The following is a 25,788-nucleotide window of genomic DNA, read 5'->3' as shown; positions in this document are numbered from 1 at the left end:
CCTTGTGGAACACCACTGATGACTGGCTACCAGCCTGAGAAGGACCCTTTTATCCCCACTCTCTGCTTCCTCCCTGACAGCCAATCTTCTTTCCATGTTAGCACCTTGCCTCTAACACCACAGGCCCTTATCTTACTCAGCAGCCTCCCGTGTGGAACCTTGTCAATCCAAGCAGATAACATCCATTGGCTCCCCTTGGTCTAAACCGCTCGTTACCTACTCAAAGAATTCTAGCAGATTTGTCAGACATGACCTCCCCTTGATGAAGCCAGGCTGACTCTGCCCTATTTTACCACGCACTTCCAAATATTCAGAAATCTCATCCTTCACAATGGACTCCAAGATCTTACCCATGACCAAGGTCAGGCTAATTGGCCTGTAATTTCCTGTCTTTTGTCTTACTCCATTTTTAAACGGGGGGGTTACATTAGTGATTTTCCAGTCCTCTGGCACACTCCCTGACTCATAATTCCTGAAAGATCACCATTAACGCCTCCACTATCTCTTCAGCTATCTCCTTAAGAACTCTGGGTGTAGCCTACCTGGTCCAGGCGATTTACCCACCTTCAGACCTTTCAGTTTTTCTAGCACCTTCTCCTTGGTGATGGCCACCATACTCGACTCTACCACCCAAACTCTTGAATTTTTGGGATGTTACTCGTGTCTTCCACCATGAAGACTGACATAAAGTACTTGTTCAGTTCCTCTGTCATTTCTTTGTTCCCCATTACTACTTCTCCACCGTCATTTTCCAGCAGACCAAAGTACACTTTTTCCCCACTTTTGCTCTTTATATATCTATAGAAACTCGTGCAATCTTATACAATACTGGCTAGCTTACTCTTATATTTAATCTTCTCCCTCCTTATTTCTTTTGTCATTGTCCTCTGTTGGTCTTTGTAGGCTTCTGAATCCTCTGGCTTCCCACAACGCTCCGCCACAATGTATGCTTTCTCTTGGTTTTACGCTGCCCTGACTTCCCTTGTCAGCCATGGTTGCCTCATCTTCCCTTTAGTATGCTTCTTTCTCCTAGGGATTAAAATGTTGCTGAGTCTCCTGATTACTCCCAGAAACTCCTGCCATTGCTGTTCCACTGTCTTTCCTACTAGGCTCCTCTCCCAGAGGATTCTGGTCAGCTCAAGCCTCTGTAGTTGCTTCTATTCAACTGTAATACCATTATATCTGATTCCACCTTTTCTCTCTCAAATTGCAGGGTAAATTCTATCATGTTATAGTGACCCTCCTAAAGGTTCCTCCACCTTAAGCTCCCTTATCAAGTCTGCCTCATTACACATCACTAAATCCAGAATTGCCTGTTCCCTCCTGGCGTATCTTGTGTCCCATAACCCGACTATTGTTTGGAAGCCTGTACATAACTCCAATTATGGTTTTTCCCTTCTACGTTTGTGGTTCCTCAACTCTACCTACAGATTCTACATCATCTGACCCTACATTGTTTCTTCCTCTTGATTTAATTTCATTTCTTACTAATAAGGCAATCCCACCCCCTCTGCCTACCAGCCTGTCTTTTTGACAGGATGCATATCCTTGGATAGTTAGCTCCCAATCCCGATTCCCTTGCAGCCACATCTCCATGATGCCCACCACATCATACTTGTCAATTTCAATCTGTGCCACAAGCTCATTTACCTTATTTCAGTATACTGTGTGCATTCAGATACAACACCCTCAGTCCTGTATTTACCGTCCCTCTTCTCATCGCCATCTGAGCAAGGGGTCTGGGTGGGACAATTACAACAATGGTCTGTGATAGGAGGGACTACTTACAGGGGAAATTATATTCCAGGGTGAAATGGAATAATAAAGAGAAAAGAATGTGACAGGAGCAGGCGTACTACTGTCTGAAAGCAGAACTCAAAAACTGAAACATCAAAAGAAAAAGAAACAAAATGGGACAGTTTAGATTCTGAAATTGCTGAGCTCAGTGTCAATTCTGGAAGGCAGTAATGAACCTAGTAACAAGATGAGGTTTTGCTCATTAAGCTCAGAGGGACCCTGACTGGAACAGCACAGTAGGTCGAGGACAGAGATGTCAGTGTGTGAGTGAATTGGAGAATTCCAGGGGTGCTGGGTCTGGAATTCTCTCCCTTGGACAGCTATGGTAACTCAGTCATTAAGCAGGTTCTAGACACAAAATCAACAGGTTTCCAGCGACTAGTAACATTGAGGGATATAAAGGTAGCAGGTTAAAAAAAAAGAATCATGCAGAGATCATGCATTATCTTTTTGAACAACAGATCAGGTTTGATGGGCTGAATGGCCAACTCCTGTTCCTATTCATGTGTTTATTATGAAAACAACAGGCTGCTGGAAGCCAGGGGCAAGCTTGTGGACAGAACAGAGGTGTCACCAATATTTAGCCTCCCTTTCCAGTGTAGCAGAGACCACATTGGCAGCAGAGAATACACCAGAGCAGATTGAAAGAAGCGTCTCTGCTTCACCCAGAATGAGTTACAAGAGTTACTGCATTTGTGTAGAAAAGTACAGTGGGAAGGAGATGGGGGTGCAGTTTAACAAGGAGTGAATCAGAGACAAGACTATTGGTCACTGATTGAATGATCCATTTGGAACAGTGTCGGCATTCCTGGCCAAGCTTCCACATTCTAATTTCAGTCAATCCAAGGATATCCAATCTGCTGTCCTGTTCTTAAGTTATACAAAGATCAATTCATTCCTCACTCCCTTTCCCCAAATACTGGCCTACACTGTCTCCTGGTTTAAGATATCCCTCAACTTCTGGCTCTGGGACTCTTCCTACCTGTCTGTAAATTCCCCCAGCTTTAAAACCCTCAAAGATATCTGCCCGCTCTGAATTCAGCACCTTGAGCATCCCTGATTTTCAGCACTCTACAATCAGGAGTCATGTCTTCAGCTGTCTAGGGGGAAATTTCAGAACTCTGAACCTAAACACCTCTCTTTCCTCCTTTAAAATGCTTATTAAAACCTATATGACCAGGGTTTGGTCAACCCTAATATTGCACGTGATCCAATGATGCATTTTCCTTTATAATGCTCCCCTAAGAAACACCTTGCCTTGCTACATACCACATAAATACAAGTTGCTGTTTCTATAATACAATTTAGAATCTACAATACAAAATGCAAATTGAAAGCTGGTTAGAATAAAGATAAAAAACTACTGCAGATGCTGCAAATCTGAAACAAACACAGCGAATGCTAGAGAAACTCATCTGGGCAGATGCTGAAGTCAGAGCAGATTCAATATCTCTGCACAGACATGGCCAGCCCTGCTGAGTTTCTCCAGCATTCTCGGAATTTGTCTGAAAGTTAACTCATCTCCCAGCTGCTGAAAGGGACTGAGAAGCGTCAATGAAGTTAAAGCTGTGATGAGCAAAACATGTTTACTTCAGTTGGCTCCTGGTACTTGCTGTATCTGGGCAAGTGACTGGTTAAGGCATTTTAACCCCTGTTGAAATCTTTCATTCTTCCAGCTAAAGCACTGGAAACATTTATGGAAAATATTCTAGTGCGAGTCACATTCCCAACCAAGCTAGCAGTGGGACCAGCTCTGAGGAGATACTGACACCAGCACCCTTACTGCCTGCCCGCCCACCCCATCTGCTCTCTTGGTGGCAATAAAAGGGCACCTTCTGGGAGGGTGTCCTGAGCTTCCAAAAGGCACTATATAAATGCATATCAGAGACAACAAGGTGCAGGGCTGGATGAACACAGCAGGCCAAGCAGCATCATAGGAGCAGAGAGGCTTGGCATCTTTGTTTTCAATGTAAGGATACTGGTGAATCCTCTCAGGCTGAGAAGGGATAAACTCTGGAGACATCACATCTTCCTCCAGCACTGGATTAGAGAGAGAAACTACGATTAGTTGCTTCATCAATCAATTCATTACAGAGTGCAACAATGAATTGATGAATGTTTAATTGAATTAATGAGCTGACTTGTTAATCCTTCGGTAACAAAAAAAAACCCAAAAGAACTGCGGGTGCTGTTACGTCAGGAACAAAAACAGAAGTCGCTGGAAAAGCTCAGCAGGTCTGGCAGCATCTGTGAAGAAAAAAATTCAGAGTTAATGTTTCGGGTCCGGTGACCCTTCCTCAGAACTCATCCACTGGTAAGTTGATTTATTTAATCAAGTGAATCAATTATCAAGTGGGTTCATTAATTAGAGTGAATTAGTGATTTAATTAATTACTGAACTGATTGTATTACAAGTTGATTTGTCAATTAGAGTTAGTTGAATTATCAGTGAGTTGATTGATTACTGAGTCAATGGGTTGATGGGTTCCGGGCAGTGAAGCTCTAACCAGCTCTGCCCGTTTTCTTACCGATCTCGATAAACTCGTTATCCTCCAGCACATCGTGAACTACATCGTCCGGGTCTAACGAGCCGAGTCCCTGACAGCGGCGGACCACAAACCGGGGGCTGGAGCCGGCCTTCACGCCCCCGCTGTCCGGCTTGTTCTTCACATAGCGGCGGATCGCCTCTGCGGCCAGCCACGCCACATTGACCGAGGTGTCCTTACAGGGCACGGTCAGCCACTCACCCCGGACATGCACCGTGAACCGGGCCATTCTCCACGCCCCCCGCCCTCGGGACGGATCCGGCACTGACCCCCTGGACCAGGTACTGGACCCAGTCGGAGACCACTCCCCGCCCCCCATTGGGCATGCCCCAGACGGGCCACGCCCCTGCCCCATTGGGCACGCCCCAGACGGGCCACGCCCCCTACCGCCCCGGTCCCGCCCCATTGGCACGCCCCAGACGGGCCACGCCACCACATCCCCAGCCCGCCCCATTGGGCAAGCCCCAGCCTGGCCCCACCCCCATTGGGCAAGCCTCAGCCAAGCCCCGCCCCCACAACCCAGGTCCCGCCCCACCCCTCCACGCTGGCCCCCACCAGACCCGCCCCCGCCCACGCTCCCTCCCCCTCCCGGGCCAGCCCCTCTCTTCCCCCTACCCCCTCACATACACACACACACACACACACACACAGTGCCATCCAGGCTCCAGACCCACCTTTCCCTCGACCCCGTCCCCCCTCCAGAGCCAGCCCCTCTCCCCTCCCTCCTTCAAGCATAAAAGATCCAGCCCATCTCTCGGAGCCAGCCAAGCTTGGCACAATGGTAAATGTGTTGATTCTTCCAAGCCCTCCTTATCAACATCTGGGGTGTAGTCCCAAAATTGGGAGAGTTGTCATAACGGCCTGACATTGTCTGTAAGGTATGACAATGTCCCAGACATCACTATCCTGTGAACATAGTGCTATACAGTTCAACGGGAGCTGTGCTGGAAGTCCTCGAGACACCCTGAACACCCATGGCACTAGGTTAGGCATGGACAATTCTGCTGATTCCTCCCTTGCTGATGAATCTATATATCTCCATGTTGAACAACACTTAAATGAAACACAGAAGGTCTGTTGTCTAGTTCCTCCTTAAACGTGTTAGACAACTCAAACCAGAATCTTAGGAATGAATTTGCCCAGATATCCCACAATACCGTAATCGTCAAATCACTACAAACACAAGCTGGTACCAATGCAAAACAGTCCCAACTTTATTATGAAACAAGTTACAGCAACTTTTACTCCAAAACAATACTATCTCTAATCCTATTCAGCCCCTTAAGTTTACAATACTTCCCAAGTCTCTTGTAGATTTGCGCAGCTGTGCCCTCTGTCGCTGTGGGACTTTGAAGCTGTTTTCTCTCTGCCTTTTGCTGTGCTAGTCTCCTCGGCAGTCCAAGAGATTCGTCTGCAGGTGAACCCTGTTTTTGTACCTTTTTGGATGGTTTTCTGGAATTTCCTATAGTTCTGGCCATTCAGGGAGACACACATAATATAGACAAACAGGAGGCTGGAAGAACACAGCAAGCCAGGCAGCATCTGGAGGAAAGGAGCAATCAATGTTTCAGGTATTACCCTTCTTCAGGACTGGATGTGGGAGTATGTTGTGGTGTCTGGAAGGGAGGGTCAGAAGGTGGAATGGAAGGGAGGAGGTGGGGCTGGAAGAGTTTGCGCCCCACTCTGCACCAACCACTTCAACCCGCCTGGTACCTTCCCCTGTAACCAAAGAAGATGCATCACCTCCATTCAGGGCCTAAATAGCCCTTCCAAGTGAGACAGAGTTTTACCCGTATCTCCTCCAACCTAGTCTACTGCATCCGGTGCTCCCGATGTGGGCTCCTCTACATCGGTGAGTCCAAACGTAGACTAGGTGACCGTTTCGCCAAGCATCTTTGCCTGGCCCATAATGCTTCATCAAAGCCTGAAGCTTCATCGGAGGCTGCACTGATGATGTTGCCCAGCATGGTAACAAAACGTCTGCGGAGCAACAAACCAGCTCGGCGAGCCAACCAACCTCAACACCCACAACCCAAGCTACAAATCTACTCTAAAACCTTAGTAACCTCCCCATGTCAACTCTCCGCCCCACTCCCCCTCCAACATGTATGTCCTTGGCATCCTCCAGTGTTGCAGTGACTCAGAATGCAAACTTGAAGAACAACACCTTATCTTCCACCTGGGCATCCAACAGCCCGGAAGACTCAACATTGAATTCTCTAATTTCAAATAACCTTCCCACCCATCCCCCGGATCCCTTTCTAGCCCCACCTCCTCCCTTCCATTCCACCTTCTGACCCTCCCTTCCAGCCACCAACCAGATTCATCCCTCCCATTGGCCAACCAGGTTGTACCTACTACCAATGCCCACCTATCACCACCATTCCGCCTCCACCTCTCCCCCCCACCACCAAGTTTATCTGCAGCTCCCCCTATCCCCACAGCCAGTCCTGAAGAAGAGTAATACCTGAAATGTTGACTGCTCCTTTCCTCCAAATGCTGCCTGGTTTGCTGTGCTCTTCCAGTCTCCTGTTTGTCTAGCTTGGATTCCAGCATTTGCAGTTTTTTTGTCTCTAGACACATATAATAGTTTGAAACATTGTCAGTCATTTGGATGGCTTGCTACTGTTAGTTTCTTTGTGTAGCAGGACCTGGTGCCCATCTGTCTGGGTCCTCCTTTGATCGGTGGATAAGTTGTTGGGGGTGTCCGTCCAGGATAACTTGCCTTTTACATTATGCTAATATCATTAGCACCTGGCTGCTGTATCTAGTGTGTGAGTTTTGTGATTTCAGAGTTTTGATTGTCTAATGTACCCAGCATCCCTTGCTGTTTGGCCAAGTTAGCAATCTATTTATGTTTTAGCAGCCTGCAGGCTGCTACTTCCAAGGGCACCGAATGTACTGTAGGTGGGGATTTCAATGTCCACCACCAAGAGTGACTCAGCAGCAGCACTGCTGATCAAGCTGATCGGGTCCTAAAAGACATAGCTGCTGGACTGGGTCTGTGGTGAATGGTGAGGGAACCAACAAGAGGGGAAAAATATATCTGACCTCATCCTCACCAATCTGCTGACTGCAGATGCATCTGTCCATGACAGTATTGGTAAGAGGGACTACTGCACAGTTCTTGTGGAGATTAAGTTCTGCCTTCACATTGAGAATACTTTCCATCGTGTTGTGTGGCACTATTACCATGTTAAATGGGACAGACTATGAACAGATCTAGTGACTCAAGCTTGGGAACCTACAGCAGCAGAATTGTACTCCAGCAGAATCTGCAATCTCATGGCCCGGCAAATTACCATCAAGCCAGGGCATCAACCTTGGTTCAATGGAGAGTGCAGGAGGGCATGCCAGGAGCAAAACTGGAGGCTGTCGTACATTTTATCCCCCTCCCAAAACAAAATGTTATTTAAAAATCGATGAAGTCACTGGGAATCGATTGATTTTGGTTTTGTAAATGTGACTGGGATATAATGGTCAATGCAACAAAGCAAACTGGTTCTCCGGGTCACAATTACATCACCAGGAATTTGTTGCACAGTCCAAACTAACACTCAATCTCTCAGGATGCAAGTGATTACTCCCCGAGCTTTAAAACAGGACTAATAGTCAGCCGATAAATACCGAAAGAACTGCAGATGCTGTAAATCAGGAACAAAAACAGAAGTTGCTAGAAAAGCACAGCAGGTCTGGCACCATCTGTGAAGAAAAAAATCAGAGTTAACGTTTCGGGTCCAAGTTCTGAGGAAGGGTCACCGGACCCGAAACGTTAACTCTGATTGTTTTTCTTCACAGATGCTGCCAGACCTGCTGAGCTTTTCTAGCAACTTCTGTTTTAGTCCCTAATATTCACCAAGTGGATTCACAGAGTATGGACCTGAGAGTTTGAAGGAAATAGTGGAATTTTATCTGCCTTCTTAAGGCATTAAGCTGTTATTTAGCTTATTTAGGCAGAGAAACATTGACAAGGGACTCATGGTGTGGTTGAAGTGCTACTTGAGCTCGAAGGTCAGGCTTCAAGTTCATTCTATTTCCTGTCCAGACAGATTGATTGAAGAAGTCTATATTAATGTTGACATGTTAATTAAATCGTGCAGGTTGATTGAGTTATGGGCACAAACGGACAACATTTTACTTTTTTATTTATATACCTGTCACTCCAATATTGACACACAAAAGAATATAGCCTATTTTGTCAACACATTATAGAGACAAAGAAAGAAAAATGGCATATGCTGCAATCAAACAAAAAATATTGAAAAATTGAGCAAGTCCAATTGACAATGTGTCTGCGTGAACAATAAAAATTCTGACCAACATTCCCACGTTTGCATGCTGTGCAAACATTGAGAGTGCCACATTGCATTGTTTCTAGGTTTCCAGAAAGTTGTTCAGGAAGTTGAACATGAAAGGCTGTTTTGACTACTGAAGGGTTTGAGTAAGTCAGTTCAGTGAGAGATTTGGAAAAAAGTGTTTCAAAATGAGGAAGCTCCAGCCTCAAATGCTGGTCTGGGGGCAGGCATTGGGTTAGCTTATTAGAAACTGGTGTCAGAGCCCTACATTTTATCCATATAAAGTACCTCCACACAGTAAACAACTCAAGCCAGTTTGCAGGAATGATTATTAAACAAATGGAGACATTAGGATTGATCTACAGAGTTGCGAACACAGCCCAGTGCATTACGCAAGCTAGCTTTCCATCTATTGACTCCATCTACACTTCTCGCTGCCTTGGGAAGGCAACAAACATAATCAAAGATCCCTCCCACCCCGGTTATACTGTCTTCCAACCTCATCCATTGGGCAGAAGATACAAAAGCTTAAACACACATCAATAGATTCAAGAACAGCTTCTTCCCCACTGTTATTAGACTTCTGAGTACACTTCTCAAATTTTAAATTTAATGTTGATCTCGTTCTTTGTGCACCTTCGCTGCAGCTGTAATATTGTATTTTTCATTCAGTTCAACTACCCTAATACATATTGTATGGTAATGATCTACCTGTACTTGACACAAAACAAAACTTTTCACTGTACCTAGGTACATGTGACAATAATAAATCAAATCAAAATTGTGGTCAAAGAGGTAGATTTTAAGAATTTTTAAAAGGGATAGGGATAGAGAGATGAAGAGATTGGGAAAAGAGGTTCTGGAACTTAGGGTACCGGCAGCTGAAGGTACGGCAAATAATGGTGGAGCAATGAAAATCAGGGATGAGCAAATTGGAAGAGTGCAGATATCTCAGGTTTTTATGTGATAGATGAAATGACATACCTGGAGAGGGATGAGGGAGCCATGCAGGGATTTCAATACAAAGAATTTTAACATGCAAATTCTTTTTCAACAGCAGTCAATATATGTCAACAAGGACAGGGATTCGTTAGGATATGGGCAGCAGTGTTTTGGATGTGTTGAAGTTTATAGAGACTGAGAGATGGAAGTATGACCAGGGAGTGTTGGAAAGGTCAAGACTAGAGGTAAGAAAAGCTGGATAAGGGTTTTGATAGATTGGCTGAGACAGACACAGACACAGACACAGACACAGACACAGACACAGACACAGAGTCAGACAATGTTAGGGAGGTGGAAATAGGTCTTAGTAATGACAGATTAATAAGTGTAAGACTGATGTTATAGAGTGCCAATGGGAGTATCAGGAGACACAGGGAAGACAAAGGGAAAGACTGTTGCAGAAAATGGCTGAGATAGCCCCAGTGTCAGACGTCACAGTGAAGAGGAAAGGTTAGAATCTCAACGGTCTTCATTGTTGAAAGATTAGTGATTGAGTCTGGCCTTCTGGAAATATGAGATATTCAAGTGGATAGAAACAAGGTAAATCTGAATTATGATTTAATTTAACCTGCAATTATAGAAAAGTGAACATCAGTACAAGGGGTTGCCAGTTTATGAATGTTTGTACACTTGTCCTTGTGAACAAGATCCCATATTTTTTTTAAGGATTTGACATGTGAACATTTGTTTGTACTTGTGAACTGCTGTTTTATATCGTGCGGTATTGTGTTTTGACTTGCATAGAAACTGATCTACCATCCTACTCAAAAACAGAGCGTTGTTTGTAACCTGGGGTCTGCCTGTGCAAACAGGGAAGAGAGAAGATCAGGAATGAGTGGGCGGGCCAAGACCACACACAGACTGCAACATGTCAAGCAAATGGTCCACCACCACCTTCACGGAGGTCTAGTGATGGACAAAATGCCGGCTTAGTCACTTGCCTGGTTCCAAACGTTCTCCCTTTGGATCTTCAAGCAAACAAAAGTTCCTTGGAGGAGAAAAGAGACAGCAGGCAGATGGGATTAGTTTTGGATAGCATATGGTCAGAATAGACATGATGGGCCAAAGGGCCTGTTCCTGTGCTGTATTGTTCTATGTTCTATGTTCAATGCGAGTGAATTTTTAACAACATTAATACCTGGAACAGAATCTGGAATCAGAAGCAAAATCTCAGGAATCATCATTCTGTTACTGTGACGGGAGACTAACAGTCTCCATCACTTCAAACTAAAAGAGGTGTCCAGCTTCCCTTCACTTGTCCTTTTTAGATGCTGCAATCCTCCGTCACTGTTTGTTGATTTTTCTGATCATGTTGTATTTATCATAGGGGCGCACACCTATCGATGGAACAAATGGACTCTGTACTCGGTCTATTCTGCAGCTTGAGGTGACCCACTGTGTTCAATGTAGGGTTGTACTGTTTTCCAAACCTGTCAACAGAGACCATTGTGGATATAACAGTTAGACCAACATTCAGAAACTTGTTAAGAATCACTGCACAAGCTTCCTGCTTCTGGGTTGGAGCTGAACCCAAACCCTCAGCAATTTACTGGGACATTGCTGTATGTCTAAAAGATAATGGAACACAGCCACCAAACTGTCCAGCCAGAAATCACTCAACGCTGAGGTGTCATAGTCAGTTGTTGTGTTTTACCTTGCTCACTGACCTATCCATTCTTTCAATGTAAATTGTAAACTCTCTACCACAATGCAAATCCCAACTCCAGGATTCACAGCTACAGTGGAAAGTAGATTTAAGGGGGGATTTTAACTCCTGTTCTTGATTCTTGATAAACGTTGCATTCATACTTAAAAAACAGCAAAACTCACAATCAGGGCGTTAATAGCAGACTAATGGGCAGTGAAAATAGAAACAAAAAACAATAATGTGTACACTGAAACACACTTACACTGAAACATACACACATTGAAACAAACACAAACACATATTGAAACACACACACTGAAACAAATATGGAAAGACACACTGAAACACACACACACAGAAATACAGACAAGGTCAGACATACAGGATGCTAGATTCATCATGTTTATCAGCAAAGGACAGTATTTCAAAAGCACCTTTCACATCATCATCAGATCCTAAAGTTCATTAGTGTTAATGGATTGGTGTCAACACTGGTGTATTGTAGGAATCATAGCAGCTAATTTTCACACACTATAAATTCCACAAGATCAATGAGAAAATGACTGGATAATCTGTGTGTGTGTGTATGCATGTATGTGTGCGTGTGTGATTGTGTATGCGCGTGCATGTGTGTGTGCATGCATGTGTGAGTATGTGCGCGTGTGTGTGTTCATACATATGTGAGTGTGTGCATATGTGAGTGTGTGCATGTGTGGGTCTGTGTACGTATATGAATGGGAGAGAATAAACAGATGTATGCATGTGTCCGAGTGCACGTGTGACTATGTGTGAGGTGAAGGATGAGTGAGTATGTGCTAGTGAGGGTGTGTGAGAGTGAGTGAATTTGTGAGAGAGAGAGTGTGTATCAGAGACCATGTGTGAGAGAAAGTGTCTGACAGAATGTGTGTGAGTGTGAGAAACTGCGTGCGAGAGAAATTGTGCTAGAGAGAGAACGTGTGAGAGGGTGTGCAAATGAATGTGAGAGAGGGAGTGTATGTTAATGAGTGTGTGAGCCTGAGCTGTTCAGATAGCTACATTTCACCTCCTCCTCCCTGCCTACCCCAAACCCTATCCTAGTCTGAAAGCCATACAAGCCAGTCCCAACTTGCCACATTCATGTGAATTCCACTGGGCCAACTCAGAGTTCAGAAGTGAACGAAGGTCGGTGTGAGTTAAACCTAACAGGCCAGCTCAGGCCTGGGGCTCAATCCCGTTCCTCAGTGATTAGGGCTTGGGCTTAATCTTTCATTTCTCTCTAGCACCACATCTCAATTGAAAAAGCAAACAAATGTTTTATTAGTTGCAAAAACAGTAATCGCTGGAGAAACTCAGCAGATCTGGCAGCATGTGTGGAGAAAGAAAAAGAGTTAACGTTTCAAGTTCCCTGACCCTTCTTCAGAACGGGGCAGAACTGGAGTAGGCCATTCAGCCCATTGAGTTTTCTCCGCCATTCAATGGGATTGTGGCTGATCTGACCATCCTTAACTCAACTTTCCTGCCTTTTCCCCCATAACCCTCGATTCCCTTCCTGATTGAAAGTTTGTCTGGTTTACCCATCTGGTTTACTGATGTCCTTTTAAGGAAGGAAATCTTCTGTCCTTACCTGGTCTGGCCTACATGTGACTCCAGACCCACAGCAATGTGGTTGATCCTTGACTGCCCTCTGAAATGCTCTAGAAAGCCACTCAGTCCAAGGACAATTAGGAATGGGCAACAAATGCCACTGACCCAGACCAGATGAAGGAAATAAGAAGGAAAAAAAAAACTCACCTTTTCCTCAATCAGCAGCTTGTGAGCAAATTCAAAATCAGGGGCCATAAATCGATCCTTAACTAAAGGCCTGCAAAACAGAAGCAGAAAGACAACAAGCAAGATTTAAATTTCAGAGTCTAATATAGGATCTGGGTTGTTTTCAATTACTTCTGAGAGGCTGAAGAGCAGTGTTGAATGGAGGCTGGTTATGTCAGTCTGGGCCTCTGGTATCTGCCTGGTTAAGGTTAGACAGCTTCATGGGCGTGAGATCAACAAAATCTGAGCTGAACATGTTTGATCCAAAGAGTCATTTCTATCCTTGGTTCAAAACAACACATGGAACACTTAGAAGGTTGTGCAGGATAGAATGTGGGAGACTAGCCAGGAACGTGCTGGGATAATCACTCTCAGAGAGAACATAGAAGTGGTTTTCGGCAGCGAATGAGCTAAGTCCAGGGGTGCAGTCAGGCAATGTCACAGTGGTCTTAGAGAAAGCCCCAGTGGGTCAGATGCTCCAATTGTGGTTGTGAACAGATTGGCTTCAACCCATTCTGTAGCCCAGGAGAAGGGTTGGAGTTTGAGGCTAGGGAATTGAATGGGGACTGAAAACAATGGTTGCAGTCTTCCCTCTGTTTAATTGGAGGAAATTTGAGGCACATATGCCATATGTCCTCGCTAAGCCACACAGCATCATTCTTTGGACTGGAAAATTTTTTTTCTATTCATTTGTGGGATGTTGGCGTCACTGGCTAGCCAGCATTTCTTGCCCATCCCTAGTTGCCCTTGAGAAGGTGGTGATGAGCTGCCTTCTTGAACCGCTGCAGTTCTCCTGCTGTGGGGTGACCCACATCACTATTAGGGAGCGAATTCCAGGATTTTGACCCAGCTACAGTGAAGGAATGACCATATATTTCCAAATCAGGATGGTGAGTGACTTGGAGGGGAAGTTGGAGGTGGTCGTGTTCCCATATGTCTGATGCCCTTGTGCTTCTTGATGAAAGTGGTCGCGGTTTTGGAAGGTGCTGTCTGAGGATTTTTGGTGAATTTCTGAATTGAAGTGTATTGATCTGGTTATCCATTTCCATTGTGAACACAGGTTGTAAACACTTTGGGGTCCACATGTTTCATATATTAGCTCATTCTCTTTTCTATTTGCCACTTTCATTCTGGAAGTCTACTTGAGCAGCAGATCAGGGACCATTAATGGCAGAAATGCTTCATTTTTGGACACACAAACAGTACTGATTCTTGATTCCTCAATGTTTAAATTGAACTAGTAACTTACTTCACCGCTGAGCGAACCAGCTTGTAGACACTCTCCAATGGCTCTGTTGTGTGCAGTGGGCGCAGAAACTCAAGGCCCTGACATGCTGCCAGGAGCTCGATAGCAAGAACTGGAAGAAAATTGATCTCACAGAGGAGTTAAATTTAGAATTGTCAATCTAACCTTTAGCCAATTCAGTCTGATGCCAACTTACCAAATTTATATTTATAGAGTGCCTTTAAGTTTCTGAGGAATGTTATCAACAACGTATTGGCACTGTGCCAAAGAAGGAGTCATTATGGTAAGGCATTGTTGTTGCATAAGACACTTGCTAGACCTGAAACTATTCCTGTAAATCATTCCCGCATTCTCTCAAATATATTCACATCTTCCCTGGAGCTACGATGACTGACCTATAACAACCACAATCATCTTCCTTTGCACCAGGTATGATTCTAACCAGCAGAGAGTTTTCCCCCAATTGACACCTCTCTCTCCCCTTTATTCACATTGCCCTTGAGAAGAGATCATGGATAATGAGTAATTAACTTGCTCACCAGTCTGTAGACAAGGTTATGGAATGGGCCTTTGTATAAGGAACAATTTTTCAAGTGGTTTGAGACGATGGGAGGGATCAACACTTTACTTCAGTGTGAATGAAGTCACTAGTTCCTGTAATTGTTATAAATCAGGCTCTGACAGCGAGTGGGGGACTTGAACCCACAATCTCCTGACTCAGACGGGGTTGTGCCAGCCACTAAGACACAAAATTACCACCTTGCCCTCAGACCCAGTCTCCCATATCACAAGCTGGGCACTAACCATTACACACACAGGGCAAAGACATAATCTAGAGCTTGCCATTTCAAATCTAGGTTATCCAATAATTTAAACAATTGAAGTGACAGCAAGAGCAACTCTTATTTATATAGCACCTATAACTTAAGGAAACTCCACAAGGCATTACATGAGCGATTATAAAGCAGAATCTGACATAAAATCATGTAAGGTTCCACCAGGGCAGCTCACCAATGGTTTGGGTGGGTTTAAATGAGGAAACAACTGCAGAAAGGCAGAGGGGATTAGAGACAGAATTAGAGAACTTTGACACCGAAATGGAAATTTAGGATGAAGATAATAACACTACAATCAATGACCTTGCCACCATCATAAGGTCCAAAGTGGGGATGTTTGCTGATGATTGCACAATGTTCAGCACCATTCACAACTCCTCAGATACTGAAGCAGTTCATGTTCAAATGTAACAAGATCTGGACAATGTCCAGGCTTGGGCCAATATCTGAGCTGTATGAGACACTTGTTAGACCTCAGCTGGAGTGTTGTGTATAGTTGTGAGCCCCGCATTAGAGGAAAATGTGAATGTATTGGAGTGTGTGCAGTGCAATTTACAAGATTGTTCCAGGAATGAGAAACATCAATTATAAGGATAGATTGGAGAAGTTGGGAATGTTCTCCTTGCAGAGAAGAAGACTGAGAGGAGATGTGATAGAGGTTTTGAAAATCATGAGTGGGTTGGACAGAGTAGCTAGGGAGAAGCTATTCCTGCTCATAAATTGTGTACATTCATCAGTCTTTTCTCTGACACTTTTTAAAGCTCTGTTTCTGGAGCTTTTTTCTTATTAACTTTGAAGCCACTTAGGAGTTATTTTCTTCTGCCCTGACCATTCTGGAGACTGCTAATCAGCACAGCTGCTCTTAGAAGTCTTTGTCTCTGAATGACCTGCTTCTCTCTATGAAAGAAACCTTCAGACTCATTACCCTTCAAATGGTTTTCTCTGCTTCAAAGGAAATTTGTTTCTGGCTCATTCTCTTTGTGTCATTTAACACCTTGTTGTGATCTGAGTCCTTTTTTCTCTCTTCTACCCGTGTTTCCAGAAGCACTAAACTATTCACCTCAAAGGCTTTTTAAAGACTTCAATTAAATGCATATAAACAGACTCCAGCCACTAAGATGAAAAACAGAACCTGAAACCATTCTTGTAGTCCCCTACAATATAGAAATACAACTCAAACCTAAAGCTATACTTGCTTCAGTCCACTTTAGAACCTGAGTTTTCAAATAATATCACAAAGTTTCATCACTTGTAAAAGTGTATGTAACCATAACAACTCAGACTCTCTGAGCAATATGATAGGGGGCCCTAATGAATGTCAGTTATCTTCAGGGTCTCAAGAAGCTAGAATTGGTCTTTTTGGAGTACAGAGGGTTAAGGAGAACTTAATCAAGGTAATCAACATTATGAAAGGTATTTTTAGAGTAAATGAGAAGAAAGTATTTTAATTGGTAGAAGCCTTGTTATCTAAAACATGCAGATATGAAATGATTGGTTCAAGTATTAGACAAATGTACCCATCACACTTGGTTAAGGTTAGTGTTGGGACTGGGGCTCCAGTAGAACTGGGTAATGGATTGAAACTAGACCAAGTGAGCTTTTCTCCTTTTTTTCACATGACATGGTCTAATATTACACCCTCTCCTCAAGCTTAGCTTGTTCGCCATCATTGGTACTGAGTCCTATCATTTAAGATACTGAGATACTGGGAAGTGTGGATGTACAAAGTGATCTGAGCATCCTTGTACACCAGTCAATGAAAGTAGACAGGCAGGTGCAGCAAGCAATTAGGAAGGTAAATGGTATGTTGCCGTCATTATAAGAGGATTGGAGTTTAGAAGAAGGGATAGCTTACCACAGTTATATTGGGCCTTGATGAGACTAGGCCTGGGGTATTGTGTGTATCTTTGGTCTCTCTACATGAGAAAGGATATACTTGCCATTGAGGGAGTGCAGCGAAGGTTCACTGGCAGTTCTGTCCTAGGAGGAGAGATTGGTTTGACTGGGCCTGTATTCACTCAAGTTTAGAAGAATGAGAGAGGATCTGATTGAAATGTATAAAATTCAAACTCAATTGCACAGGTTAGATGAAGGGAGGATGTTTCCCCTGGTTGGGAAGTCAAGAACCAGGGGACACAGTCTCAGGATATAGAACCATAGAATTCCTACAGCGTGGAAGCAGGTCATTCGGCCCACTGAGTCCACATCGACCCTCCCGACAGCATCCCACCCAGACCCACCCAGACCCACCCCCTACCCTATCCCTGTAACCCTGCATTTCCCATGGCTAATCCATCTAACCCGAACACAATGGACAATTTAGCATGGCCAATCCAACCTACCTGCACATGTTTGGACTGTGGAGGAAACTGGAGCACCCAGCGGAAACCCACGCAGACACAGGGAGAATGTGCAAACTCCACACAGATAGTCACCTGAGGTTGGAATTAAACCCCGGTCTCTGGTGCCGTAAGGCAGCAGTACTAACCACAGAACCACTGTGCCCCATGGGGTAGACTACTTTGGACTGAGATGACAAAGGATTTATTCAGCCAAAGGGTACAGAATCTGTGGAACTCTCTACCACAGAAGGCCAAGTCACTGGATATATTCAAGAAAGATAAATATCTAGATATTAAAGACATCAAGGAGTGTGGAAAGGATATGGGAATATGACACTGTGCTTGAGGATTAGTCATGATTCTATTGAATGGTGGAGCAGGCTTGAAGGGCTGAATGGCCCATTCTTCCTCCGAGTTTCATTGTTTGACATGACAGCCCTCGAGAAAGAGTCTTACCTTGCTCAACATGGTCAATAACTCTCAACGCTTTCCTGGCAGCCCATCCGCCCATGGAGACATGGTCCTCAGTGGCAGCGCTGGTGGACAGAGAGTCGACAGAGGATGGATGACACAGCACTTTGTTCTCGGACACTAGGGAGATGGGAAGTTATTGCCTGGTGACTGGATGTTCTCAGTGTTTCGGTGTTGGTGTGTAAATACTGAACAACTCATCATTGCATTGTTAATGAAGAAATCTCGTAACTTGTTCAAAAGGAAAGTGAAAAATGGTATTACTGTAGCACTATTCATTGCTGACCAATGATAAGACCACACTGAGAGTACTGTATGCAGTGTACATTTGAAGCAATTCAGAGAGAAGTCATTGGACAGATTCTTGGGATGAGGTATTTCTTGAAGAGGTTGGATCTATACTCATGGGAGTTTAAAGGAATGAGAGGTGATTCTATTGAAACCTATATGAGAGTTTGAAAGGGTTTGATGGGTTGGATGCAGTACTGGGGACACTGGTTTTGAAATAAGGGGTCTCCCAATTAAGAGAGAGATGAGGAGGAATTTCCTGACTCGATTTTCTTCCATGATTGTTGGCTTATGGAATTCTCTTCCCCAGAGAGCAGTGGATGCTGGATCACTGAATATATTCAAATCTAGCTTAGACCCATTTCAGAGCAGAGAAACTCAAGGATTTTGGGAGGGACAGACAGAAAAGTGGAGTTGAGGCCACAATCTAACCAGGTATGATCTTATTAAATGGCGGAGCAGGCTTGAAGGACTGAATGGCCTACTCCCGCTCCTGCCTGTTTGTTTTTTTTTACATGACCTCCAGACTTCCTAAAGCATTTCACAGCCACTGCGTTGAAGTCTGGTCAGCTTTGTAATGTAGTAAAATCAACGGCCAATTTGCACACAGGAAGATCCTAGACACAGCAATGTGATATTGAGCAGGTCATTTGTTGGTTGATGGATAAATGTTGGCCAAGACAATTGGTGGGGCTCCTTCTCCATGACCTGCCTCAGCCCTACTCTTCTTGAAAACAGTGGAATCCTTTACACCAACCTGAGAGGGCAGGCAGGACCTTGGTTAAACATGTCCTTGAAAAGATGACACCTCTGACAGTGCAGTACTTTGAGGAAATGTCAGTCTGTGTTAAATCTGTGTTCACTGGAATAAACAAAATGTTACGCAGATGGTTGCAAATTGCTGATTCTGGACACACTTAGAAACCAAGCAGTATTGATGAAGGGAGTTAGTGCTTCTTGTAAAAGGTCAATGATGAGAAATGGTAACCTTTTCATCTTATCGCCAGGTACTGGCTGACCTGCTTGAAGCTTCTAGTACTTTCTGTTTGCATCTTTATACAATTCAACTTTCTGTTGTACATTTTCCTTGTCTCCATCAGCTAATGGTACAAGGACTAAGGGACATCTTTTGAAGGTTCGAAGGTGAGTTTTTGAAGAATTAGTTCATGCAATGTGGACGTCGAGCATTTATTGCCCGTCCCTAGTTGCCCTTGAGAAGGTGAGTGGGGAGCTGCCTTCTTGAACTGCTGCTGTCCTTGTGCTGTAGGTAGACCCACAATACCCTGAGGGAGGAAATTCCAGCATTTTGACCCAGCGACAGTGAAGGAACAACGATAAATTTCCAAGTCAGGATGGTGAGTGGCTTGGACAGGATCTTGCAGTTTGAGGTGCAGAGGGCTGATGATGTGGGGAGAAATGTAAGCAGGAATTATCGAAGGGTAATGACTGGAAGTCACTGCAGAAACAGAGACAATTGATGATAGCACTTTAGGGAGAATTGTGGAGACAGAGCAGGGGAATGGGACTGACTGAACCACTGTACGGAGAGACAGAATGGAACTATTGGGTTGAATGGCTTCTACTTGAGCCATAATGATTGGCAAGGGAGGATTTTCCTAATCTCCGGGAGGTGGGCAAATAACAGGGATTCACAACAGGAGCAGTTCAATGACACATTCTCACTTCAGGGATATCTTTCTGGGGTTGATGGGAATAGGATTGGGGTTGGGATGTCCGATATGCACTGTGTATATTTAATCCTCAATTTCCAAACATTTAGACTGTTGTGCAGCACAGTGCCATCATTACACAGGTGACCTATCCTGGGGTATCAGCCACTAAAGGCAGCAGCAGGGGCTAAATCACTGCCGAGCTATTGGTTTTCCCTTGAAACAGAGTAATAATGACCTCCCCCTCTCCAGTCACATTGACTTTGAGGCACCCTCACATTCTCCTGCTCTCTTCAGCAGCACCCAGCTCTCTCAAGAGTAGCTGTCCAGCTTCCAACACTGTCTGCCCTTTGACTGGGGGCCAGCAACAGGGTCCCATACCTTGGCTGCCTGCCTGTGTACTGGACACCAGCTCCAAGTCAGTGCTTCTGAGCAAAGAGCTGGCCCAGCAAGTGTGAGCTCATTTGGTCCCAAAAGCAAGTTCCTGAAAAACATGAGAAATTCTGCTTCTGTAACTCTCGAACTATGGTGTTCAGTTAAAGAAATTCAAACATTATTCTGTGTCTTGCAAAATCCACTATTTATTTGCTCTATTTGAGAGATGAGATGGTTCAGAATTGGTTCTGAAGAAGAGTCATACTGGACTCAAAATATTAACTCCACCTCTCTCTCTCTCTCTCTGTACAGATGCTGCCAAATCTGTTGTGTAGACAAGATGTTCCCTTATGTGGGGCAATCTAGAACAAGAGGCTTTAGGATTAGGACTAACAGCTTTAAAACAGAAACGAGGAGAAATTATTTCTCTCATAGTGAATCTGTGGAATTCATTCCCCCAGAGTGCAGGGGTTGCTGGGATACTGAATAAATTTAAGGAGGAGACAGATTTTTAATTAGTAATAGGTTGAAGGGTCATGGAGAGTGGCAGGAAAATGGAGTTGAGGCCATGTTAAATGGCACAGCGGTCTCGAGGGACTGAACTCCTGCTCCTAGCTGTTATGTTTTTACCTTACTCCCGCATTCTTTGTGCTTGTTTTCAATGTCCAGCATTCACAGCATTTTTGCCTTTAGACCAATGTTTTCAAGAGGGTGCCTGTCAAACTCTCACAGTCAGTAAGTGTTCATACCTAATGCGGCCGCTGTACAGTGAGGAATCATGAAGCCTGAGTTCAGGCCCCCATCACTAACCAGGAAGGCAGGCAGTTCAGTCAGGGATGCGTTACACAGTCTCTCAATCCTCCTCTCGCTAATTGATGCCAACTCGTGGACACCAATCGCCAGGTAGTCAAGGGCCTGTTCCAAGGAGACAAAGGTCAGTCTGTTCATTGTATGGGTGATCACCATTACATCATAACTGCTTTCAAAAAAATACCGGTGGCCAGCTCTTTAGCTGATTAAATCACCCTCAGAGCATCGGCTTCCAAATGACTGCCAATGACATTGTTGGATGTTGTATGGGGAGGGTGGGCAGGTTGTAGGCTCGTGAGCAGGAACTCTGGGCAATGTACAATGTGCCTGCCCAGGGGTCTCTGTGTCACAGTGTCTGATACAAACTGTCAGGACTCACTCCCAGCCCATCTGCCAGCTGAGTGCCAATGCTGTTTACAGACAAAGAACCGGACTCCCACTGGCACTGACCAATTGAGGACTCCCTCTCCTCCACTCTTGAGGGTCATTGCAGAATTGGGAACTGGCTGTGGTTCCCTCGCTCAGTGCATCCTCGAAGAGTGGGGTCCTCTGTACATCACTTGAGTATCTGACATAGGTGAGGCTGCTTCCTGAGACAGGTCAGCCATCAGAAATAAACAGCGGAACAGTCCCCTTCAATTACAATGCTCAATCTGACAGGTTCACTGAGGATGTGATACAATAAAAATGCCTCTTAATGCACTTTCCGAATTGCGCTCTCTCAAGCTATTTTAATACAGCCTTATATTCCTGTGACAAATGTGAGTTAAATGCTTGGATATTACTACAATAATTTCTAGGTCCTCATTTTTGAAATCTTCAAACCCTTCCACTCTAAGAAGATGGTTGTGATTATTTAAGGTTAATCACCTGAATCCCATCACTGAAGTGGTTTCCTCAGGCTAGCGCCCTAGGCTCAACCATCTTCACCTTTCCTCCATCGTAAGGTTAGAGGGGGGGACATTTGTGGATGATTGCACAATGCTCAGCACCACCCAGGACTCCTCAGATACTGCAGCAGTCCATCCCTAAACGTGGCAAGATCTGGGCATCCACACGTAGATTGATGAGTAACAAGTAATACTTGCGCCACACAAATGTCAGGCAATGACCATCTCCAACGAGAGAGTGTAATAATCACCCAAAGCCTGTCCACCATCTACAAGGCACAAGTCAGGAGTGTGATGGAATACTCCCTGCTTGCCTGGATTGGTGCAGTTCCAACAACACTCAAGAATCTAGGCACCATCCAGGAGAAAGCAGCTTACTTGGTTGGCATCACATGCAACACCTCAAATCTGCTCTCATTCTAATACCAAAGAACAGTAGCGACGGTATGTACTATCTCACAAACCCTCTTTTCAGAGCATTTTCCGAGCAAATGATCTCTACCATCTAGAAGGACAAGGGCAGATTAACGGGAACACCATCCCCTGCAAATTCCCTTCCAAGCCACTACCATCCTGTCTTGTAAATGTATCGCTGTTCCTTCACTGTCACTGGGTCAAATCCTGGAATTCCCTCCCCTAAGGGCATTGTGGGTCTAGCTACAGCACATGGACTGCAATGGTTCAAGAAAACAGCTCATCACCACCTTCTCAAGGGCAACGAGAAATGGATAATAAACGCTGGCCTAAACATTGACACTCATACCCATGAAGAAATAAAGAGAACCCCTCAGTAATAAATTACAAATGACTGAAGATAGTTAATTCATTTTATTGAGCTACATATTTTAGTGACTCTGTTATTTGTATCTTCCAGTAGTGGTATTTTTGTTCACTTAGAATTCTGTAAACTCTGATACTGGACAAAACCATGAAATGGCCTCAATTGCCTGACACTTACTTTGGCAGGATATTCACCATGGAAATTCCCACATGAAATAACTTCACCTCTGTCCACAAGCACAATCTGGAAACTGGTTAAGGGAAGAAAGTGTTCTGATTTTGAAGGATACACAAGTGGTTTCATGCTAGAAGTAAAGCTAGGTTAGAATAACAATGTTTAAAATGGCCCTTCTCTTATAGAGTCATTGAGTCATACAGCAAGTAAACAGGCCCTTCATTCCAACCAGTCCATGCCGAACATAATTCCAAACTAAACTAGTCCCACCTGCCTGTGCCTGGCCTATATCCGTCCAAACATTTGCTATTCATGTATTTATCCAGTCTTCTTCCAATAGTGCCATGGAATCCTTTTTACCACCTTAGAGAGCTCCCTTAAAAGTTTCATCCGACATCTGGAATTTCTGACAATGCCAAACTCCCTCAGTGGCATACTGCGCTGTTGGACTGGAATTCTGCCCTCAACACTCTAGAGTGGGTTTTGAAAAACCAACCTTCAGTGAAACCTACAGAAACATAGAAAACAGGAGCAAGGGTAGGCCATTTGGCCCTTCAAGCCTGTACACCATTCAATATGACCACGGCTGATCATCCAACTCAGTACCCTGTTCCCACTTTCTCCCGTTGATTCCTTAAGAATTATATCTAACTCCTTCTTGAAAATATTCAATGATTTGGCTTTAACCACTCTCAGGGGCAGAGAATTCCACAGGGTCGTCAGTGTCTGGGTGAAGACATTTCTCCTCATCTCAGTCTGAAATAGCCTATCCTGATATCCTCGGACTGTGACCCTTGGTTCTGGATTCCCCCATCATGGAACACCTCAATCCATTTTAGTCTGTCTAGTCCTGTCAGAATGTTATAGGTTTCTGTGGGATCTCCTTCATTCTTCTAAACTCCGGTGAATATAATCCTAACTGATCCAGTCTCTCTTCATATGTCAGTCCTGCCATCCCAGGAATCAGTCTGGTAAACCTTCACTACACTGCCTCCATTGCCAGAACATCCTTCCTCAGATAAAGAGACCAAAAATGCACACAATACTCCAAATGTGTTCTCACCAAGGCCCAGTACAATTGTAGCAAGGCATCCCTGCTCCTGCACTCGCTAGGAAGACCAATGTACCATTTGTCTTTTTCACCGCCTGCTGCTTACTTTCAATAATTGGTGTACAAGGGCCCAGGTCTCGTTGCACCTCCTCCTTACCCCAATCTATTGCCATTCAGATAATTATCTGTCTTCCTGTTTTTGATACTTATCCACGGTATACTTCATCTGCCATTGCATTTGCCCACTCACTCAACTTGACTGAGAAGGAAAAATGCCACTGGCCATCGGAGCTAACACCTAAATAAACACTGATGACAAAACTGATCCACTTGCTGCCTTTTGAGTAGTCTTCATTCACTTGATTGCTGATTACTTTACACTGAAATCACTCTGTAAGTAAGAGCAGGCCTGTGCCCCATGTGAGTTTGGCTTCATGAAAGGATACTGGATTATCAGTGACACTGTTCATTTCAGTCACCAGAATCGATTTCACAAATCTGATCGTATCATTGGCCACCCCATGGATCTGGAAAACAGAATGCCCTGATCAGGAGAAACCTACACCCACTTGGCCACTTAGTTAAAAGTCGAATAAAGCAGGAATCTGTAATATCTACCTGTGGGCAGCAGCGAAGGGTATAGGCATCCTGGACACGGCCACAGAACCGGTGGCTTTCTGTCAAAGTTCCACAACATTACACAGTTATAATTCCACAGACCTTTCAAACGGCCGGTGAAGTCATTCCTACAAGAAAACCAATGCTTTACCTGCAATTTCAGATGGATGAACATCGGAATGCAAGACTGACCGGAACCGAGCAGCTACTTCTATCTGGCCTGGGTGAGGTCGGAGGTCATGGACGTCTGTTTAATGTACAAGGTGACAGCACTGTGTTAGCCAAAGGTCAAAGGTTCAAGCCCTCGAGCTGATCATTGAAAGCACCAGCAGCAAGGAGTCCATTATTTCAGTCGATCAGTCCATATAAAGTCTGCCTAATGGCTCAATTAAACGTCTTGTGGATAGAGTCCCAGTCTCTGACCCAGCAGTTCTAGGTTCGAGTCCCACTCCAGAAGCTGATGACCAAGGACAGTGTGTTTGCTCTGGAGCAAACTGTGAATCCTCCGATAGGTGCCACTGGCAGGTTGTGAGAGTCAAGGAGACTCCTGGTCTGCAATGGAATGTTGTGATGGTATAAAACTGCAGCTTTCAGCATCACTACATACAGCTCCCGGCTATAACATACAACAGACATGAGGGAGTGTCTAGGCAGCCAGTATGGCCAAGCTTGGTGCCTACGCAATAGGGATAGATCTCTGTTGTGGCTGGGCCTGGATTCAGAAGCTGCCTCCTTGCCCTATCCATTGTAGAGACTACAATGCAGTGGGTCAGATCAGCCACTGGGCAGAGGAGAAGGAGAATGAAGATCACTCACCACTATCAAAGGCTCTGGTGGTGCCTTTCAGAACTTCCAGAGTGATAGCTGCTATGATATCTGCCTGTCTGGCTATCGCCGTTGCTCTCTCCACTGCTTCCACACCGAGTGACGTGATCATCTGAGTGCCATTGATCAGGGCCAGTCCCTAAGTACAAACAGCCAATTGAACTGAAAATCATTTCGATATAAACTAAATGGAGTTGTCATTTGGGGATACAGAACTTGAGTGTTACTGAAAAAGAGAAGTTTTATTTCACGAGGATAATTCCCAACAATATCAAAGTAAAGGAAAAGCAATATTTATGCTGTATGAGAAGAGAGTGCTGATTGGTTGTCAAGTG

General features: G+C 44.5%; 2 protein-coding genes across 3 annotated transcripts in view; both read right to left on the bottom strand.

Annotated features, from left to right (window-relative positions):
• The window catches only part of hal (histidine ammonia-lyase), a 45,079-nt gene extending 40,434 nt beyond the window's left edge, over positions 1–4,645 (bottom strand). The window contains exons 1-3 of the mRNA XM_020510251.2: positions 4,326–4,645; positions 3,777–3,837; positions 3,388–3,415 (exon numbers count right to left, since the gene is read on the bottom strand). Coding sequence (XP_020365840.2) covers positions 3,388–3,415; positions 3,777–3,837; positions 4,326–4,572 — 336 coding nt within the window. The 5' untranslated portion in view covers positions 4,573–4,645. The remainder of the gene's footprint in view (positions 1–3,387; positions 3,416–3,776; positions 3,838–4,325) is intronic.
• A 4,562-nt stretch (positions 4,646–9,207) lies between these two features.
• Positions 9,208–25,788, bottom strand: part of LOC109911017 (histidine ammonia-lyase-like) — a 28,771-nt gene continuing 12,190 nt past the window's right edge. For both annotated transcript variants that reach the window (XM_048610548.1, XM_048610547.1), the window contains exons 11-20: positions 25,445–25,592; positions 24,780–24,875; positions 24,629–24,687; positions 24,457–24,537; positions 22,963–23,028; positions 21,054–21,219; positions 17,957–18,091; positions 14,326–14,434; positions 13,059–13,128; positions 9,208–11,070 (exon numbers count right to left, since the gene is read on the bottom strand). In XM_048610548.1, coding sequence (XP_048466505.1) covers positions 11,011–11,070; positions 13,059–13,128; positions 14,326–14,434; positions 17,957–18,091; positions 21,054–21,219; positions 22,963–23,028; positions 24,457–24,537; positions 24,629–24,687; positions 24,780–24,875; positions 25,445–25,592 — 990 coding nt within the window. In that variant the 3' untranslated portion in view covers positions 9,208–11,010. The remainder of the gene's footprint in view (positions 11,071–13,058; positions 13,129–14,325; positions 14,435–17,956; positions 18,092–21,053; positions 21,220–22,962; positions 23,029–24,456; positions 24,538–24,628; positions 24,688–24,779; positions 24,876–25,444; positions 25,593–25,788) is intronic.

The sequence above is a fragment of the Rhincodon typus genome, chromosome 22, assembly GCF_021869965.1.
Source record: "Rhincodon typus isolate 14 chromosome 22, sRhiTyp1.1, whole genome shotgun sequence".
Taxonomy (NCBI): domain Eukaryota; kingdom Metazoa; phylum Chordata; class Chondrichthyes; order Orectolobiformes; family Rhincodontidae; genus Rhincodon; species Rhincodon typus.
Note: the sequence above shows the minus strand (reverse complement) of the source record. Positions and strands in the feature narration are given on the sequence as shown.